The 20,253-nt window shown below is 44.8% G+C and overlaps 1 protein-coding gene across 1 annotated transcript in view; it reads right to left on the bottom strand.

Moving 5' to 3' along the window:
- Nucleotides 1-451: 451 nt before the first annotated feature.
- Nucleotides 452-20,253, bottom strand: part of map3k22 (mitogen-activated protein kinase kinase kinase 22) — a 45,713-nt gene continuing 25,911 nt past the window's right edge. The window contains exons 5-18 of the mRNA XM_086101927.1: nucleotides 19,735-19,772; nucleotides 14,904-15,003; nucleotides 12,777-12,893; nucleotides 12,411-12,525; nucleotides 11,846-11,979; nucleotides 10,948-11,021; nucleotides 9,892-9,953; nucleotides 7,722-7,793; nucleotides 7,163-7,333; nucleotides 6,594-6,742; nucleotides 6,074-6,205; nucleotides 5,262-5,391; nucleotides 4,282-4,459; nucleotides 452-3,132 (exon numbers count right to left, since the gene is read on the bottom strand). Of these exons, the coding sequence (XP_085958053.1) occupies nucleotides 2,895-3,132; nucleotides 4,282-4,459; nucleotides 5,262-5,391; nucleotides 6,074-6,205; nucleotides 6,594-6,742; nucleotides 7,163-7,333; nucleotides 7,722-7,793; nucleotides 9,892-9,953; nucleotides 10,948-11,021; nucleotides 11,846-11,979; nucleotides 12,411-12,525; nucleotides 12,777-12,893; nucleotides 14,904-15,003; nucleotides 19,735-19,772 (1,710 nt within the window). The 3' untranslated portion in view covers nucleotides 452-2,894. The remainder of the gene's footprint in view (nucleotides 3,133-4,281; nucleotides 4,460-5,261; nucleotides 5,392-6,073; nucleotides 6,206-6,593; nucleotides 6,743-7,162; nucleotides 7,334-7,721; nucleotides 7,794-9,891; nucleotides 9,954-10,947; nucleotides 11,022-11,845; nucleotides 11,980-12,410; nucleotides 12,526-12,776; nucleotides 12,894-14,903; nucleotides 15,004-19,734; nucleotides 19,773-20,253) is intronic.

The raw sequence follows: 20,253 nt of genomic DNA, 5'->3' as shown, positions 1-20,253 counted from the left end.
TTCCTGAAGTACTGGGGCAACCTTCCGCACACACCAGGGCAATTTTGTCTGCTGTCACAAAATGACCAGGGTCCTGGAAAATCTATTTAATTCTCTTTTTTAATTTATTTCATTCGGACAGTGCACATTGATCAACACAAAAATAAACTGTAACTGCGCCGGATTTAGCATAAATCCTAGTTTTCAGCCGTAGTCCCAAGGCAGGTTTCTAAAATAGCACAGTGAGACACATCAAACTTTAAATCCACGATGACAGAAATAAGAACCAAATATGTAAGACAAAAAGACCAAAAGAAGACAAAAAACCCGCCAAAACTGTAATCGAATTATTCGATGGTCTGAGCCCTACTTTTTGATGGGTTTTGTGAGTGTCTGCGGTGAAAGAGGCAGTCCACCATGTTGAAAGTGGTTTGAGTTAAAAAACAAAACAAAAATATCAGACAAAAAAAGATGACTTGAACATTTTGATTTATTAAGTTACAAAGAAAGCTGACTTGGACCTTTGATTTATGTAGTTTAAATGTACAAAAGATGAATGACATGATACATTTTTTTTAGGCTTTGTCATTCAGACAAAAACAAAACGTGAGTCCCGATCGAAAGCCCCGGAAAGAGACAATCATCCAAACCCTGGTCAAAGTCATATTACAATCTACTGTGGAACACAGCTTATGTTCCTGTGTATTTCGAGTGTCATACAAAAAGTGTGGAACTGTGTGTGTGCGTGTGTTTAATTTTGTCCATATCAGAGTTTCAGCGATTCATTGTTCCAAGCAGGTAAGGCACAGATGAGGGTGGAATAAAAACATTTGATCGTTCTTTTTCGTCACCCCAGCCACGCTTTTTTTGGAGGGGTGGCGCTGATAATTTGCTTCTTCATATACAGCGTGGAAAGCTGAAGGTAAAGGCAATCAAGTGATTGAAATCGAACTGCATCGGATTTGGAAGCTGCCATCGACGTAGAACCAGGTTGCGGGAAAAACAAAGAGGAATACCGTAAAAGTAAAAGGGCTGTCAATAAACAACAGCAACGCGTGAATGTGCTCAACATTCTCTTTGGCCACTTGTCTACAGACCGGAATGGATGCGAGGGCCACTCCGAATAGGGAGGAGTCGCCGCTATTGCTTTGAGAGGGAAACGCTCGTGTATTTTAAAAAAGTAGAAAAATAGCTGGCGTCCATCGGGTAAAAAGGTGGCGCGATATCAAAAAGTGCAATGTACAATCCTAACGGTGAGAGGAGGCGCACCTCTCCGGCGCGTTTAAAAACAAGCAATAAAATAAGACGTTCTCGCAGACATTTTTCGGCCTCCCGAGAGCGTACGGGAGCCGTAACGGCGGCGGGGGCGCTGCCTGCGTGGCGAACGCTGGGAAAATCCCTGTCGGGTTGACATTTGATTGGCGGGTGCCGTCGCTGTGTCACGTGTTGGCGATATCCCGCCCGCGCTCGCTTCTGTGTGAAAGGCACCGGTGGGGGGAAAAAAACCCTTTCTTCTTTATGGCGGCAATTTTTTGCGGGATCTCTGCTTGAAAGACGAGCATCAGAGCCGTAACGGAGACAGGATAGCGGTCGGGTGGTAAATGAATGCTGGAAAAGGCAGCACGGAAGTATAAGGGCGCCTGTTTCGGCACCGGTGTCGTGTAAGTATATGATCACGGGATTCTTGTCACCCAGATCCCGCCTTCGCTCAATCCTGTATAAAAGGCACCAGCGGATAAATACTAGCTGCTGTTACAGCTAAGATGACATATCACGAGTTTACAAAGCGAAAATAAATGCCAATACAATCACGTATTTTCGCGGCTAGGTATTTTCGGAATTTGCGAAGTACTATGTTGGAGGAGCTTAACTCATTCACTCCCAAAGACGTCTTTTCAGACTCGGTCCAGAATTAGCCGCTACCGAATGAGTTCATGTGAACAAAAGGAGTGTTCGCTGCCATCTTTAAGCCGAGGAACCGTGTTGAAGTGAGTTGAGGAGCTTCATTTTGACAACAGTAGCGCTTTTCAAAGACACAACCGCTGTCCGACAAGTTAAGAGTGGGACAAAAAAGGTAGCTTTAGCGTGGCGTATCGTTAAATCCATCCGAATAGCAGGACTGTAATGTCGCCGTCTGACGTCACAAATCCAGATTCACTTTTTTAACACATATTGAAAGGAGCCAGTGCAACACAAACCTCAGCTGCTATATCGTGAGGCGGTATCACGGTCTCATATCACTTTATGCTGGGATGACAAAAACCATCAATCATCACGCCATCACCGCATCCTGATACGGACAGTATTACAAGATCGGAGATGACTGCAAAAAATATCAATAGTGTGACGTATCGCGCGATGAAGTCTCGCCAGACATTCTCGATACGAATCAAGAATCGATACTGTCGCCGTTTGATGTCGCACTGACGTTTTTTTTCATCGCTTATGAATCTCTTCGAATGTATCGATCATATCCCAATCGCCGTATCTTGATATGCGATCGTGAAGCTTCCGATATCGGGATAGCGGTACTCTGCCCTTGCCACCCGTGTCGACAACAGGCTGTGCCAAAGCGCGCCACTCTTCTGGGTTTTGCGTGACAAAGGACGACGCGCGACTCGACTCCTGCTACGGCTCCGATTTGGCCATTTTGCCATATGGCTGAGACGCCGGTATTATCATAAGGCTTCGATGACAAAAAACAGGCTGACTTTTTTGTTTGTTTTTTTGCGCGGTCATATAAAAATATCGCCTGCTAACGGACGCTAACGAGTGGCGTGTACAGTACTAGCACACGGCCAATCACCGCTGCTCTGATGGCAATGAAACTAAGCTAGCGCAGCGGGCCCAAAAAGCTCTCTGCCGCCAAGCGCTCACTCTGGCGGGGTGTCGGCGGTCGCGGGCGGGTCGCCGAGTCATTTGGGGCCGAAGCCGCCCTGGACGAACGGGTGTCCGAGCAGGACGTCGGCGGTGGGCCGCCACTTCTCTTCAACGAAAACCTGGCGCAGGAAATCCCGGCAGGCGTCGGACACGCCCTCCGGTAGTGCGGGCTTGGTGGGCTGCGTGGCGATCTTGAAGATGGCTGCCATGGCCTCGTACTCGGCCCACGGGGGCTTCTGGGTGAGCATCTCCACCACGGTGCACGCCACACTCCTGAAGTAGCAAAGTTAGGAGAATTAAGCTATACAGTTTAACGCTCGAGAGTCTCCTGCCCAGCTTTTGGGTTTTTATTCTCTTTCAATCTGAAGGGCAGCCGAACGGCTCCTTTAGTTCATAAATGATAAGAAAAACGAAGGCCATCTGATAATTCATTTTACAACTTCATTCTTTCTTTTCTAACTTGCCCCCGACCCAATCTTACACAATCATATTTTTTTCTGAATTTTAAGGAAAATGTGCAATAAAATCATTTTGTATAGTGTGTGTCCACACACAAGACAAAAAAGCATTCCCATTCACATGTCAGGCCAATTTGGATTTTCAATGAACATTTCGTATGATTTTGGAACGTGAAGCTTCACAGGGCATGTGTGGAATAGGTGCGCAGCAGAGGGCGCTCTCGTCCCTGCTTCAAGCCCGCTGGCAGTCACTAAATTGAAAACAACCGAAACCAAAAAAATAAAAATATATAATAGACATATAAATCAAATGTGACACTGAAGAAGTTAAAAATGGGAAAACAATACGGAACACTACACAAAAAAAACATGGTTCCCCCAAAAAAATGGAGATGAAGAGGAAATCTGACAGCCGATTTTAATAACAATATACCTGTATATTGTCGTATAAAAAAAACATCAACATAAAATATTATTATAGGACAGTGTAACTGGAACTGGAATTATTTGAAATGGCATTTCAGCAGCCCCACAAACTTCGAAAATTCTTTTTTTTCCAAACGTGATTTTAATTTAAAAAAAGAAACCACCGTCCTTGGCTGTATGGAAATGGAATAAAATCGGATAAATCAATGTAAAAAAATTAACTGGTTTTACAAAGTTGAAAAACGTACAGTATTTTTCATGTTAGCCAGTTAAGCTTGCGTGTGAGCATTTGGGTGCAAGTAGTGGCCTCCAGCAGCTCCTTGCAAGTGTTCTCATTTTGTATTTGTGTGTTTTACTGCTCCTTCTGTTCACTAAACTGTTGAAAATGCATCGGCGGCAAAAAAAAAAAAAATATATATATATATATATATATATATATATTATATATATAATTTTTTTTTTTTGGAGAAGAGGGTGGAAGTATATTTGTACCAGATTCGAATCCTAGAATGCTGCAGACATGCTAACGACGTCTTACCAGACGTCGGCTTTGCGTCCGTATCCCTCGCCATTGATGACTTCCGGGCTCATCCAGTAGGGCGTGCCGGTGACAGACTTGATGCCCGTGCCGGACATGCAGATGGTCTGGATGCGTTTGCTGGCCCCAAAGTCTCCAAGCTTCACGTTACCGGAGGAGTCCCTCAGGATATTGGCACCTTGGTGAGAGGAAACACAGGCCAGACCGGCAGCCATTTAGTCCAAAGACTCGTCAGCCTCATCCAAAATAAACCTGAAGAACACTTGGAAAAATCACACGTCACATTTATCTCCACTAAAGATTTTCATTGCAGATATTCCCTTTTACTTCTTAGAGAATTTTATTTCAAAAAAGTATTGAGTACTTAAAAAAAAAAAAATAAAATACATGGGAAAAAAAGTCCGGGAAGACGGCTGCCGGCGGCCACGACGGCCGGGATGCAACGGCCTTTTTGGGAAAATGAACATATTTCCCCCAAATTCCCGATGGCCACCCCGCCCCTGCATAAAGTGGCAGTAACAAGACCGGAGTCACTGGGTGACAAGAAAAAAAGCCAACACACTGAAGGGCGAAGCCGTAACCGTTTGCGGAAAAAGCAATCAAGTGGGAAGAATAAAGCCATAACATCGCAAGAAGTAAAACGTCAAGTAATGAAAATAAAGTAAATCAATCCATCTTGTGCTTTGGGGAGTGTTTCATTGCCAGAAAACAGAAATGGACGTGTGGAGACCAACTCCCGTCTTGCATTTCTAAGTGGAAAAATCCCAGCCGCGTAGATGCTCAAATGGGCCGCCCGCTATCTCCTTTTTCCAGGCCAGACGCTACATTTCAAGTCACGTTCTCAAAGCGCTTGTGAACCGCTAAACCAAATCATTTCACATCCGGCGTGGGACTTTTTTTCAATTTTTTATTTTTTAGAGTTGACGAGCTCCGGGAGCCAATTTTCCAAGCGGAATTTCTTTCTCTTTTTTTTTTTTAACCTTTGATGTCTCTGTGGACGATCATGTTGCTGTGCAGGTAGGAGACGCCTTGCAGGATTTGCCGGCTGTATCTCCTCGTCACCTTCTCCGTCAAAGCCCCGTAGGCCTTCAGCTGGTCCTTTATCGAACCCTGGCCGGCAGGAGGCAGAGGAGGAGGAGAAATGCATGATTTACAATTTCACTTCCATAATTTCGCAACTTTACAACTTCCCTGTCTTTTTAGACTATTTTTTTCCCCCTTTCATTCCTCAATACTCCTTTCTTCAATCCACGAACAGATAAAATAAATATACGCGAGATAATTAACCCTCTTATTCGCGGTAACTGTGACAAACAAGAACATCTGCATTATTTGATGCACCCTCCATTTTCTACAGCGCTTGTCCTTAAGCAGAGCAGACTTTTGGGGCGGAGCCTAGACTCACGAACAGGCAGGCCTAAGCCAAGATTCAAACCTCGAAACTGAAATGTGACAGGCGGACGTGCCGCCATTTTTTTTAGCTGTTAAAATATCCCACCGAAAGGAGCAGTGGGGGTATCCTCGCCTCGTCAGGCAGAACAATGCAGCGTAAATGTTGAGACGAGCGATAAAAACGGTGCCGTGGTAAATATTAAAAACGGACAGAGGAATAGTATTTCTCCCTCTTTGGGAAAAATAATGCCATAAAGCGTGTGTTTGGGCCAACACGGAGGATAATTGAGGACGCTGACATTTCCGCAAGCGACTCGGCAGGCGTGGAGGTAAATGACATTTTACCTCTGCAATTATGTCGCAATTTCTCCTAGTTTGTTTTGTTTATTTATCTACGCACCCCGGGCATGAACTCCACGAAGATGGTGAGCTTCCTCTGCTCCATGTCCCGCAGGCAGCCGTAGTACTGTACAATTCTCTCATGACGCAGGTTCTTCAGAAGCTGGATCTCGCACTCCAGAGCGTTCACCTCCTGCACAAAATAATAGATGGATGTTCAGTGAGGGGGATACCTTCAGGACCCCTACATTGCAGTTGTTTGAAGATTTAGAATTACTGTAATGGTAACGCTAATTTTAGTTTGCCCGTTTAGGGAGTTTTGCATTCTCTGTTAGCATTGAGCTAGGAGACTTTAATTAGATTCAATGACTCGTTTACAGTGTGTTGGAAGGATTAACAGTACAGAGCTCCGTGACATAGTTTATAGTGATATCTTGTGGCATCTATTAGAACTAGCACAAAAATGGTCAATATGTCAGTTTCATGAGGGGGGGGGGGGGTTCACTGAATAACCAAGTGTACCTCACTGCAATGGTGGCAATGTAGCTTTTTAATTAAACTCATTTCTTTCCTTCGCTCACCTTGCTAGTGTCCTGACAGTCAGGGTCAAAGGGCACCTGCTTGGCAGCCAGCTCGCGGCCCGTGTCAGCGTCGTAGCACAGGTAGACTTCACCAAATGCGCCACGCCCCAGCAGCTTACCCTGCCTCCAGTTGACCGGCGCCCGTGGGGCTGCGGTGACAATGACAACACGTTAGTCATGAATATGAGGGGGGCACTCCGAAAGCGAGCTGCTCGCTAGCAGATCACTGCAGGAGTGAAAAATACTGGCCTAGCAGCTAGTGGCTCCAGGAGCGAGTCGCTGATAAGCTAGAAGCTCAGACAGCTAGTTGTTAAAGTACATATTCACGCCAGTAGAAAACCACTCACTAGCAAGTCGCTCTAGTTTCTTTCTAGCTAGTCTCTCTATTGGCTAGCCACTGGTGTGACGCGTCAAACGCTCTGCGACTAGCTAGTTAGCCACTCCAGTAGCTAGCCGCTAGTCAGCGCAGTAGCTAGCTACAGTATTCTAAGATTACCCTTTTCAGTTAGAAAACAAAAGCTACACATTATTACTAAATGAATGCTTACTTATGAGAAGAACAAACTCACACTTGGCCGTGGTGCGCTGGCAGCTTTTGTCCACATTGCGTCCGAGCGTTCTCAACTCGCCATACTGTAGGCCGCCACCACCGTCACCATTGTAGCTGCGTGTGCGGCTGGAGGGAACCAGCTGGAACAGGTTTTCCTGCGGCATGAAGCTGCGCGGAAGTGTCCTGCGACCTGTGAGAAAAGAAGGATTGGACATATTAATGATGGGGATACCGTCATGCACATGTTTGCTTTACAGGTGCCTCTCTGGTTCCCTGGTCTCCCGGCTTCCTGTCTAAAGGGAAGCCAGGGTGGCTGTGTTTTTTAAACGTGCTCAGTTTCAACAGAGGAAAATCGAAATCATTGCTTGACTGAAAGGACCCGTTAAAAGAGTTCTCCACAGTATCAACCTGGGACTGTTCCATTGTGATCTGCTCAGGAAAGTTGGGCATTCAGTCTAATATTTTGTGCTGATTGGGCGATGCGGCATTCTTGTGCATGCCTACTAATCTTTTCGATTAAATGGCAATGGATTAAAATGTCGTCACCGTGGCTGTTAGGTGTTTTTCGCCATACTTACGATCACCATAGTCTTTGCTCCGATTGGGCAACTGAAACTGCCGAGGAAAAGTCCCACCTTTGCCATGGCGACCTATAGGGGGGGACAAAGGAAGACATGTTTTTATTTGTTGTTGTTTATTTTTAAATAGAGAACACAAGAACATGTACAGGAATGGTCGTGGATGTGTTGATAGCGACTAGGTAATGGAGTGACAAGGTAACAATGGAACGAGTAGGTAGTTTGAGCTGGCAACGGGAGCGAATACCTACCGGAGCAACAAATTAGTTGGCAGCGAGCTACTGGAAGGACAATCGCCCTTCTGAGTAGGAAGCTAGTAGCTATCTAAAAGAGAAGCCAACTAGCTGCGCCTAGCTACTGGAGCAACAATCATCTGGAGTGACTAGCAGTTTGCTCATTGAGCGAGTAGGTAGCTAGCAGAGACACTTGCCATTGAAGCAACAAGCAACTACAATGGCTAAGTACAGAAGTGATTTACCAGATACCAGCTAGCTACTGGAGCAACAATCTACTGAAGCATGTAGGTTGCTCCAATCTAGCTTAACTTAGTCGCCATTAGATACCTAGCTGTTTCAGCAGCTCATAACTTGAGTAGCGAATGACTGCATAGCTAGGTGATCCATTTGATCGGAATTAGCTACCTTGTAGTTCTACAAGGTAGCCGTTAGATCCCCAAGCCGCTGTTGTAGATTGTCATTCCTGTAGCCAATTGGTTTGTTGCTCCAGTGGCAAGGTGCTAGCTGCTTAATCGCTTCAGTAGTCTCTCTTTGCTAGTCTCTTCAGACCACATATACTAAGGCGTAGTAGTAGTCTCTTCGGGAGATTGTCACTTCCTAGCTAGTTGCCAAGTTTGCAACATGTCATATCAGTGGCTAGCTAGTCAGGAACCAGAATGGCGGAGTTCTCACAGAGGAAAGTGAGGTAATGTGTTGCTAGCTTAGCCTTTAGCACCCAGCCCAGAGGAACTGTAACCTTAAGCAGGTGGAGGATGAGTACTGACGTAAACACGCGAAAGAGAAAAGTGGCTAGAGCCACGGGCAATTGAAAGCAGCTGTCAGATGACGCGGCCTGTCCCCTCCATCCTCCTCTTCTCCCACTCCGTGTTTGTGGCCATCTCCCGTGGCAACGGGGAGTTATTTTTTTGTTTGGCGGAGCAATGGAGAGGAAAAATTGACTCACGGGGAATGATAGACAAACACTGGAGTGTTCAGCAGGCACAGATTTACATTAGGCAAGTGTGTGTGTGTGTGTGTGTGTGTACGAACACGTGCCACAGTAAGCCTCCAAGCAGAAAGCAAAACTGCACCTCCTTGGTTTATAGGAGAAAAGTAGGTGTAACACTTCTTTTTATATTCCTGTTGTCCAAAGTAATGTTGTACAAGACGACCAGAAACTTGAGCAATTGGGGCAGCGCCACCTTCAAATATTTATAATAACATACGAATCCTCTAGTTTAATACAAACGTACTGCAAACTAGGGACACTCTAAACTTTCCCTCGGAGTGATTGTGAGCGCGAATGGTTGTTCATACATGTGTGCCCCTGTGATTAGCTGGCAACCAGTTGAGGGTGTAGTCGTGTCGGGTCGTAGGCGCTACCCGAAAACGGCTGGGATAGGCTCCAGCACGCCTGCCACCCTCGTGAGGACAAGCGAGTAAGATAATGGATGGATGGATGTCTCACGAGCTGTGTTCAGAACAACAAAACAGTTAAATATAAATTCAAAGTTCTTCTTCATACATTACCCTTATAAAAATCTCTTACAGATTAACTGTGTTCAGAAAAATAATTTTCAAATCATGAATTCTCATTAGTGCACACATTTCCCATTGCTGCTTGAAATGTTGAGTAATTTCTTCTTATCCAAAACCAAACAGTGGAAACGTGTTTCCTTTTATTTGATTTGTAAATATTACTTTATTTATTTATTCCTTTTAATTCATGTAAATTTCCATCTTGTCACCTTTCAATGAAACCTGCAATTTTTGGGGGAAAAAACCCCCAACAGACAACGACAAACACAAATATTTGAGCTGGCGTGCAACATTTGCATTTTCTTAGCATGAAATCATATAAACACTATTCCTGTTTACACATAGAGAAAGATTCCATAGAATATGACTCTCCCTTTCTGTGTTTGCGCCGCGTGCGCATTTGAGCGCAAACTCACCTTTGTATTCGTAGCTGAGGTTCAGGTAATTATTGTCACGGTTGTTCTGCGAGAAAGGCGGGCTGCGACGAGAAGAAAAGATGGAAAAAGAAAAAAAATGATTTGCTATTGCGCTCGTATTTTCCCCTCCCGTTGGCCTTATCTTTAAATGAGTGCACGAGTTGGGCGGTGTTCTTAAAAAAAACTAAAAAACTTTTGTGTTGCGGCTACAAAACCGATGTTGAACAACAACGTACTGAATTACATTGTGTTGCATGTGGATACCACTGATTAAAATATACGGGAAAATATATACGGGGGGGAAAAAAAAAACGGAGGTTACACCAATTCAAGAACTCCATTTTCCATCATTTTTTTTGTCTGTCAGCATATTGAAGGCTTTCCTCAAACTATCCAGAAGGTTGAGTTTGACTTTTGAGAGTGTGTGCAGGGTAGGAAGGGTGGCACCAGCTCTTCGCGAGATCTTCAAGGGGGGGTGTGTAGCTGAATCAGTTAGTCAAAGTCTATCCTGAGGGTTTGTTTTGACTTGAGAAGGAGAGCAGATGCGGGCAATTGGTGGTGCGCCAACCCCGTGTAATATTTCACCACTAAATCTGTCTGATCCCACCTTCACCCCCCCCCGGGCTGACCCATCAGAGAAGCGTGACGTCTCTGCTGACCGCGGGGCGTCGCGGGGACCGCGAGACCCTGGATAAGGGGGCACGCATGCCCGCTCACAGGGAAAAGTTCCAATGCGCCGGTTTCCTGCCATTGTTGGCGGGGCCTGCAGTACAGATAAGCCTCGCGCAGGTAGGAGCCCTTTCCGCCCGCCGCTTGCTCGCTCTCCAAGCCTCCTTTTTCTCTTTTCCCTTTTCACTCCCCTCGTTAGCGCCCCACTCTTATGTCCTCTCTCTTTCCTCTAATGATGACGGCGGTGGAATCCGGGTGCCCAGATCATTAAAAAAACAAAAAAAAGTGTCGCCACGGTAACAGCTAAAATGACCCGACTCCATCCGCTCCGTTTTGACCTTTCAACACACCTTATGAGCGGAGAGCGTGAGAAAGGCGATCCCTCACCTGTCAAGCGCTTGGTCGATGGATTGACAGCTGCTCGACAGCGAGTTGCCAGCACTCCCGAAGGGATCCAACATCTGAAATGTGACAACAAGAACGGAGTGCAAGTCATTTACGCTCAAGCTCAAGACTGCTGGTGCTACGACAGTTCTACACGGCAGTCATCGAATCAATCCTGCGTTCTTCCATCGCGGTTTGGTTTGGGGCCGCCACAAAAAAGGACAAAATCCGACTTCAACGGACAGTGAGGACGGCGGAAAAAATCGTTGGCACCGCCCTACCCACTCTTGAGGACTTGCACACTGCAAGAATCAAGACGAGGGCACGGAAAGTCCTCCTGGATCCCCCGGCACCCTGCCCACCACCTTTTCCGGCTACTCCCCTCAGGCAGACGCTACAGATCCATGCGCGCCAAATCCAGTAGACACTTGAACAGCTTCTTCGCTCTAGCCATTAACTCCCTAAACAGTCACTGACGTAGTCACTCTTCTTGTACTACAAATACTGCTACTGGTTACTCTAAAATGGTTCAATGATTTTGTTGTTTACGATGATACTAATGCAGCGTGTTATACCGGAGACAAATTCCTTGTGTGTTCTACATACTTGGCCAATAAAGATGATTCTGATTCTGATTCTGTGTCGGCTGTGGTAGAGTCCTGATTTTGAGGGGGTCTACGAGTTAAGATGTTTCGCTTCTTTTACGGGGGTGTGCGGGTGACAGGGGATGGGCCAACTCCATCCGCGCACTGAAGGGGATGTGTGGTTTAAAAAAAATGTCGGCTGTCTAAAAAAAACATGTTTTTCCCTTTTTTATTTTTGATGTGTGCCTTCAATTTGTTGTGTACTTTTTTTTAAAAAACACTTTAACGTGAGGATTTTATATTTTTGGACCTCTTACATTTGTGTCTTGCATCTCTGGAATGAACTCCCCCTCGCTGTGGATGCTGGTGTAGGAACCCTGGCGAGCAATTTGCTGCTGCTCTTCAGGGACGCTCCCCGGGGGAGGTGACGTCCGACCTGTGTGGAGGGAACCTGAGAGGAGGAAGTTCGAAAGTTACGTGACGGCAAAATAAATCTGTTGCTATGTTGTGGGGCAGGGGGGGGGGCACCAACTTTGACACATACGGTAAAATGGGATTCATTTACACCTGCAAAACAAAGGGGGAGTCGTTAATGCTGACTGAGCATTTTTGAGGGGGGTGCACCAACGTGAATGCAAACCATTTGATCAACTTCCACCTGGGAAAAAGGGAGTCATGAATGATGACTGAGTGAATGGAATGAACAGAATGGATTTTTTTAAGGGGGTGCATTGCGCCGATCGTGTCGGGATTTAAGTCGCCAACGGTCATAAACGTGATGAGATTTCCGTCACCGTCGAGTGGAGTTAAGCGTTTCACGACCGAGGTGATCGACGCATGAAAATGGACGCGGCGCAGCAACGGCACATGAGCCATAGTCACCTGTGGAGTGTTTGCGCACCCTTTCCGAGCCCTTCAGCAGTGAGCCTTTCAGATCCCCGAGCGACCGCGATGACCTCATCTCGCTCTGCTTGTCTCTGCTGTTCACCTGAAGGTACTGCAGGGCGACGGGTAAATGAGGGGGAGGGGGGGGCAAGGGGGTTAGTGTGCATAAGTAGTGGGAGAGGAAGTGAAGAAATGTCACCCGCACCTCTGAGCGAGTCACTTCAGCTAACAGTGGCACTCGTGTTGACTCTAAATGCATATCAGCTTTTAAAGGAGGGTGACTTCCTACTTGTGTTGCAATATACAAAAAAAAAAAAAAGTCATGTAATTTCAGGCTGAGGGCTCAGGGGTTTGGGCTCTCACATGGTTGTTCTTGGGGGTCTTCAGCAATATCCTGAGTAGACCATTGGTCACCGTGCTGGAGACGAGAGAAAACACAGCCTGGTCCAGGTCTTCCTGGCTCTTGAGGGGCAACAGCATCTTTAAAAAAATAAAAGGACAAGAAAACAACATGCCGTGTAACCTTTTCTGGGTGTCCCTTATTGTTCCCGTATGTGAAAGCATCAGTGGGAGACAGCTAGAAAACACAACACGTCAAAAAAGTCATGATTGACTTATGACCCACTTTTGACAACAGGAGGTTGCTGTATGGTTTTACGTGAGGTCGGCAGAAATATTATATGTATATATATTAGAGCTGTCAGTTTAGCGCGTTTTTATTGGCGTTCATTGAAATGAATTTTAACGGGATTAAATTTTTTCTCGCGAGATTAACGCGGCACGCGTCACAAGCGGATGATAGGTTGCTCTAGAACTACGCCGGAACCAAAACAACAAGCGCGCTGCAGAAGTCCACGCCCATGTCTGTTTTGCGAGACAGCGAAAACGCATACTTAAAGAGTTTATGAATGGAAAGTTTATTTTAAAAAGTTGCCAGATTGCTCCACTGACAAGACCAAAGTTACCTGTATCATACAGGCGTACGATGTATGCCACTGACGCGATTGTTACTATTTTGCGTGGAAGGTTACAGTGTTCCGTGTCCATATAAATAGAGCGGGTGGGCCTTCTCTGTGTTCGTCTGACAGTGACGGTCAAGTTCAGCGGTGCAGTGGTAGCGACCTAGCGGAAATAAAACGTCTCCGGTGTTGTCATCGAACCAAGTGTCGTCATCCGAAATGATGTCGACGCAAAACCGTAGAGAGACTTGCGCGCGAGAAGGACCAACACAATCAACATAGCCTGACTGCTGTGTTCAAAGCAAACTTGAGAAAAACGAAGGATGCAACCGCGGCTTAAATCCACTGTAGGCCGAGTACTAGTTTACCTTAGATGTGCACTTTATAATGTTATATTGCTCTGTTTTGATTCCAGAAAAAGAGCTGTTAAAGCAGCTGTTGTGTGACTAAATATTTTTTTCACTGTTGTTGATGGACAGTAATATTGTGTGAGAGATTATGTGTGATTAACTGCTCCAAGTGAAAAATGTTCGTGTAAAATTGAAAGTCGAAATTGTTATTTCGGTAAATATTTGCATTTGGCACATAGAAAACGGATTCATGATTCCATGTTGATGAGAGCATTAAAATGGGGAAAAATAGGACAAAAAATGTAAAAGGAAATTCAGAAACGATAAAAAAAATGTAAAAGGAAATTCAGAAACGATAAAAAATGCGTGAGTAATCACGATTAATTTTAGTGAATTTGAGTTAATTATGACAGTTGCATTTTTAATTAGATTCAATATTTTAATCGTTTGACAGCTCTAATATATATATATATATACACACACACACACACACACATACATACATACATATGTTTCATCAATTCAATGGCCTACCTAAATTATAAGGGGCTCATCATTAAAATGATTGCTTTATGGCCCTTTTGGCAACAGGAGATCATAAAATCAAAAGGTCTAGAATTTGACATATCAAGAAATTCTTGTCAGAAATAGGGCCAAAGTCTTTGTCTTTCACCCATTCTGCACTGTACGCTAATTTAGTTCAAGAGGTAGAAAGGGATTGGTTCGGGACAAACAAACAAAAAAGGTTGACACCACACCCATTCTTTGTCAGAAATACGGGTGCCATCCATTTCGGTCATTCATTGGGTAAGCTACGATTCGTTAACTCATGAGGTAGAAGAGCAAACTACACTGTGAAAACAAAAACTGATTTATGACCTTTTTATTTTTTGGACAAGGGGATGTCATGAAATCCAGATGTAATATTCGGTGGATGTGGCACAAATCATTGCAGCATTACAGCTTTGACGGTTTTATATTTTTATTAGGGTTCGTGAATCATTCTCTTTTTTTTTTTTTCTAATCTAAAAAAATTGTGTTGCAGTATATTCTTGCCTCAACCCTCGTTGATCTCGGCCCAAGCAATTGTTATTTTATTTGCCATGAAATGATAAGTACCCAAATCGCTTAGGGACAGAACTGTTCCATTTCCACAATAAGAGCTACACGTGTCACGGTACCTCTTTCTCCATGAAGAACATGTCCATCTGCTGGCCAAAGGCCTCGGTCACTTTCTGGAGGAGTTCCTTGATCTTCAGCGGCCTCTGGAATGGGATGATCCTGGGAGGCAAGAGAGGTGCAAATATATTTAAAATAAAAAAACATGGAATAAATGGACACAAATATCAGTCCTCCTTGCCGGCTTTGTGCTGCCAGTCACTCACACGACTTAACATTTTCTTTTCTGTTTATTTTTTGTCATGCAATCATTTTTGCACATAATCGAATAGTGCAGCGGAAGTCCGGCTTCGCGTCAGCAATTTTGCAGCTATTTCAAACGTAGCGCAGCACGGTGGGAGAGCAGGAAGTGGTGGTGGTGGTGGTGGGAGCCGACTGTCGCCACTAATTGATGTGTAATTGATGCTAAATGATGCTGCGGTAAAGGTTACCACTTTAAGTATCCGGACGGCTTTGTTAAGGCTGGAAAAAAAAAAATATGGCTTATGGTGGATGAATGGTGAGCACGTCCACCTCACAGTGCAGAGGTGCAGGGTTCGATTCCGGCTCAGGACTTCCCGTGTGGACTTTGCATGTTCTCCCCGCGCCTGCGTGGGTTTTCTCCGGGTTCTCCGGTTTCCTCCCGCATTCCAAAAACATGCACGGCAGGCGAATGGAACATTCTAAATTGTCCCTAGGTGTGATCGTAAGTGCGAATGGTTTTCCATCTATGCGCGTGCCCTGCGATTGGCGGGCAACCGCTTCTTGGCGGACCAGGCCTACAGCCCCAAGACAGCTGGGATAGGACGCCCCGTGACCCTCGTGAGAATAAGCCCATCATAAAATGGATGAACGCGGCGGTGAGGGGGCGTGTAAACCTTTGAAGAGCAGTTTTCCCAAAGCTTTTAAGCAAAACAACCCCTTCGACATGACAAAATCTGGTTTCCCCCCCTCATCCCTTCACCTACGCCAAAAAGAGGTCCAAACAAATCTTTTTGAATCCAATTTTTAAAAGTTTGAGAAAGGCTTCTCCCTTCAGTCCTAAAACGACTTTCTTTCGCCAGCTTTTGCCAAATGTCTGGGCGGTGGGGGGGGTGCGCCAAGTCTTCTCGGAAAGTTAAGCGACGCTAACCCTCCGGAAGCAATCTCGTTGCGTCGAGGCGCCGTCTAAAGCGCACGTACGCTCCGCGCCTACGTGGGCGAGCGAGTGCGCTTTCTTATGCTGCCACGTAGAAATTTGCAAAGAACAAACAAAGTAAATAAACCGGTGCAAGGTTGGCTACCATTTCAACACCATCGGGCTTCCCCCTCATCATCCCAGCCTCAGGTCAAAGAAACACACGCACACAAATGCAGATGGGAAACATCCTGAGAGCAAGTGGGGATGGTTTAAAAAAAAAAAAGAAAGAAAGAGAGAGTGAGTAGAGTGGCAGCAAAATGCAGCAGGATGTCTGCCTTTCCCTTCTCTCTTAAAGACTGAAAGATAGCCAAAGAGAGATGCCGAGATATATCCAGAAAATAATGCTGACGGGCCTGAGAAAACAAAAGGAGAGCGCGTGCTCGTGTTCACTTTTTCTGTGGTTTCTGCGCATGAGCCACACTTGCCATTTCAGTTGTGGAACATTTGCGGTCATTACGGTAGCGAGCGTGTACACAGGAAATACACACAACAATCGCGTGTGTAACAACGTGCCTCGGCCAATCAAATTGTTCAGTGCGGCTTGATAACAATGCCTTTAAACATTGTTGTTGCTGAAGGGGCTGCGCCTTGGGGAAAAAAAAGAGAACGGACTGCTCGAAAACTATCCAATAGGGATTAAAAAAAAAAAGAAATTGTCAGGGAAGAAGGAAGGTACAAGCTCAATAATTCGAGGCTTGAATTTGTTGAAGGTGTGTTTGGGGAAACAGAGTGCATTGGGATGTTAAAAGGGGTTTCAACGTTTGGAAATGATGTTTGGTTTTGTTTTTTTTATATAAGGGCCGCCCCCAAATTATTATGGATACGTTTAAAGCATTGTTTCCAAGACTCAATAAGGTATGCACCAACAGGAAGCGACGCACCCCCTTCTGCCATCAAAACCACAAGCAAGTCTCTAGTGCAGGGGTCACCAACGTGGTGCCCGCGGGCACCAGGTCGCCCGTGAGGACCACATGAGTAGCCCGCCAGCGCAGTGACATTGTGATTTGCTCATAGAAATTTGGATTTAAAAATGCAAACACCGGCAGTATTGTGAGAAATCTTTAACGTGATCAGAGTCTGAAAATTAAAAATGTTAATATTTATTCATAATATTTATTCACTTGTTCATATTTATTAAAAGGTCATTTGGACAAATGTGTAATTTCAGACATATATCAATTTGGTAGCCCCTCACACAATCAGTATACATGAAGTGGCTCTCACTCTCAAAAAGGTTGGTGACCCCTGCTCTAGTGTCTTTATAAAAAAAATAAAAATAAAATAAAATAAAAACCCACACGAGAGTACGACCAATTAATCGTTCGGCCGAATTAATTGGCCAATATTAGCTCTTTAAAAAGAAAAAATTCTAATTATGCTTTTTTTTTAAACATATGAACATTTTACGACATATAATGCAAAGATCGACACCCCCCCTCCCAAAAAAGGAAACGGGCAAAACAATTTTCCTTTTGCCTATTTTTCTCTAATTCTCTCTCTAATTCTCAAATTCTAAAGGACTAGGTCATGTACACTGTCAAATGTTCCGAATGTGATTCACATTTTTCTGTTCGCAGCATTAGGTTACCAAATAATGATTTTATTTTATTCTTTCGCTCCAAAAAGAGTTGCAAGGGGTGTGTGGCTTACAAAGCTTGAGGTTAACTGATATCGAGGTGAGGGGGATGGGGGGGGGGGGGGGGGAGCCTCGTTTCACCCACGTCATTTCCCCATCAGAGGACAAGACCGGGCCTATCTTAATGAACGCTCGCTAGCTTCCTCATCGGACAAGAGGATTCTGGGAAGACAGGGCAGGCCTGCAGATCACAACTAAACATTGGTGGTCTCTGTTTATACTGCCCGATGATGTGAGTGATAAAGAGCCGCTTAGAGGATGCTGCTCCAAACAGATATGCCTTTCCTTCCTGTCAAAAGCAAGCATGTGGGAGCGTGCACACACGAGCCCTGCACAGATTTACAGCAAAATAAACGTACTCGTGTTTCAATCATGACAATGTTAGCGACGCGAAAAAAAACAAAGCTGAACTAAAGTCATTTCTTTGCACTTGTGGGAATGACAGACGCGTGACTGAGTGTCACTTGGAAATGACAGTCTGAGATGGACTTAGTTTTCATGGTGTGACGTGACCGCAGAGTGCGTTGTGTCCGATACTACCAATCTACCAATCCAGTGAAGCACCGTTGAATGAGCCGAGGCACAGTTGCATTCATAACACAAGCAAACACAAGTCATATATGTATTGTGCATAGAGTCAGAGAGAGCTCGTGTGTGCTCCCTCAGGCACTGAAGCAAAGCAGGGGGGGGGGGGGGGGGAGAAGAAGTTCCCATTTCCTGCCTTCAACTGCTTGCCAATGAAAAGAGAGACGGTCCAATTAGATTCCATTGTGGACGGGCAAGGCGGTTCTACTGAGTCAGGCAGACCGGCCGACGGCGGCCAAATCACGGGAAGCGGATTCATTTGTTCCAGGCTGTCGTAAAAAAAAAAAAAAGGGGGGGGGGGAAACTAAACTAAAACTAACCGTTCAGGCCGTGTTTTAGGTGAGACTTCAACATTTGGAAGTGCCAAGCAATTACAAAAGGAGACCACATTGTAGTAAAACTAAAATAAAGTCAAATGTGCTCGCTTGACATGGTAATGGAGAGTATTTGTGTTTATGTATTGATGGAAGCAATAAGCATGCGTACATTTACGTCTGCATCGGCTTGGTGTATATTGCATATTTTCCGCACTTTAAGGGGCTTCGGAGTATAAGGCGCACCTTCAATGAATGGCCAATTTTAAATAGGTATACATATTCAGGGTGCACCGCTTTAAAAGGCGCATATAAAACCCAGCGTTTTCCTTTCTGAATTCTGACTGTAATTTCCCCATTGCGGGACAAATAAAAGGATATCTTATCTCTTATCTTATAATAGAAGCTACAACACTGGCTGTAGTTCGATTATGCATCCACTAGATGGAGCTACGCCGAAAGGCATACAATACAACACAGCTTTATTGATATCGAGCTTTCACGACCGCCGCGGCTGTAACAAAGCGCTTTACATTACATTAAAAATACCACATCCAAGAAATCAGAATATTGATCCATATGGAAGGCGCGCTGTCGGCTTTTGAGAAAGCTGAATGCTTTTTGGTGCGCCTTATAGTGCGTAAAATACGGTGCTATTTGATGAATGAAAAATTGCTCTTGCTTGAGCTGTTTTCTGAAAAAAAAAGTATTTATTTATTTACATAGATAGACATATTACTTCTAATGTTAACATTGAGAAATATGTCACTTACTTTTTCCGAACCTATTATGTACTGCCCGTCTATTTTCGCAATTATATGAAAATGCTGATAATTAAAAAAAAAAAAAAAAGACCGATTTTCAAGTTGACCCACTATTGTTTCAGAAAGGTACACCTCAAGCTCGACATTCAAACCAGGGTTAAAGCATGATGTCGGCAGAACCTCGTGAGTTTTAAGCTTCCCAAGCCGGAGACCTTAGGCCTCCACGAAATGTCAGGCAAAAAAAAAATGCTTCCTTGTCTTCACGCGATTCGAGCATGTAACTGTGCTTCGCTCCCCCCCCCCCTTCTCCTCACACAAAATGCCAGGCATAACAAAAAGAGCTCCGGACTGCAGAGTTAAGCCTGTGATACGTACCGTTTTTCTCTCTCATGCTCCAGCTTGACTCTTAAATCCTGTTGAGGGGAAAAACAACAATAACAGAGGGGGCGTTACGGAGCTTGAAAGTGATTCACACTTGCAGCATTATGTCGGAGAACTCAAGTCAGTCTGTCAAAATGCACCCAAAGCCTTTTTGCTAGGACTCGAGCACAGTGGTGTGAAATTGCTTCAATTCTGGCAACCAAATTGTCTTTTTGAGCTGCTTCAACATACTGAAAAACTCACCAAATGATTCAGTGATTCACAGTTTTATGGAATCGAGTTGAAGTTGAAGTTCAAATCTCCGAGGGTTGCGACATCTTTGAAGCCGGGTTATTCATTTCTATTTATATGAGGGGCCAATAAAAATAAGCCAGGGGCCACAAATTTCCACTGAGCCAGACTTTGGACACCCCCTGGTCTATTCCGGACAACGTCATGTGATGTGAATGCATCAGACAAACGCAACGGATTTTTAGATGCGTCATCCGAAGGAGCAGGAATGCGCAGGGGCCT

This window comes from Hippocampus guttulatus, chromosome 21 (genome assembly GCF_054856545.1).
Source record: "Hippocampus guttulatus isolate MCC_2025c chromosome 21, RoL_Hgut_1.0, whole genome shotgun sequence".
NCBI lineage: Eukaryota > Metazoa > Chordata > Actinopteri > Syngnathiformes > Syngnathidae > Hippocampus > Hippocampus guttulatus.
This window is presented reverse-complemented; position numbering and strand designations above follow the sequence as displayed.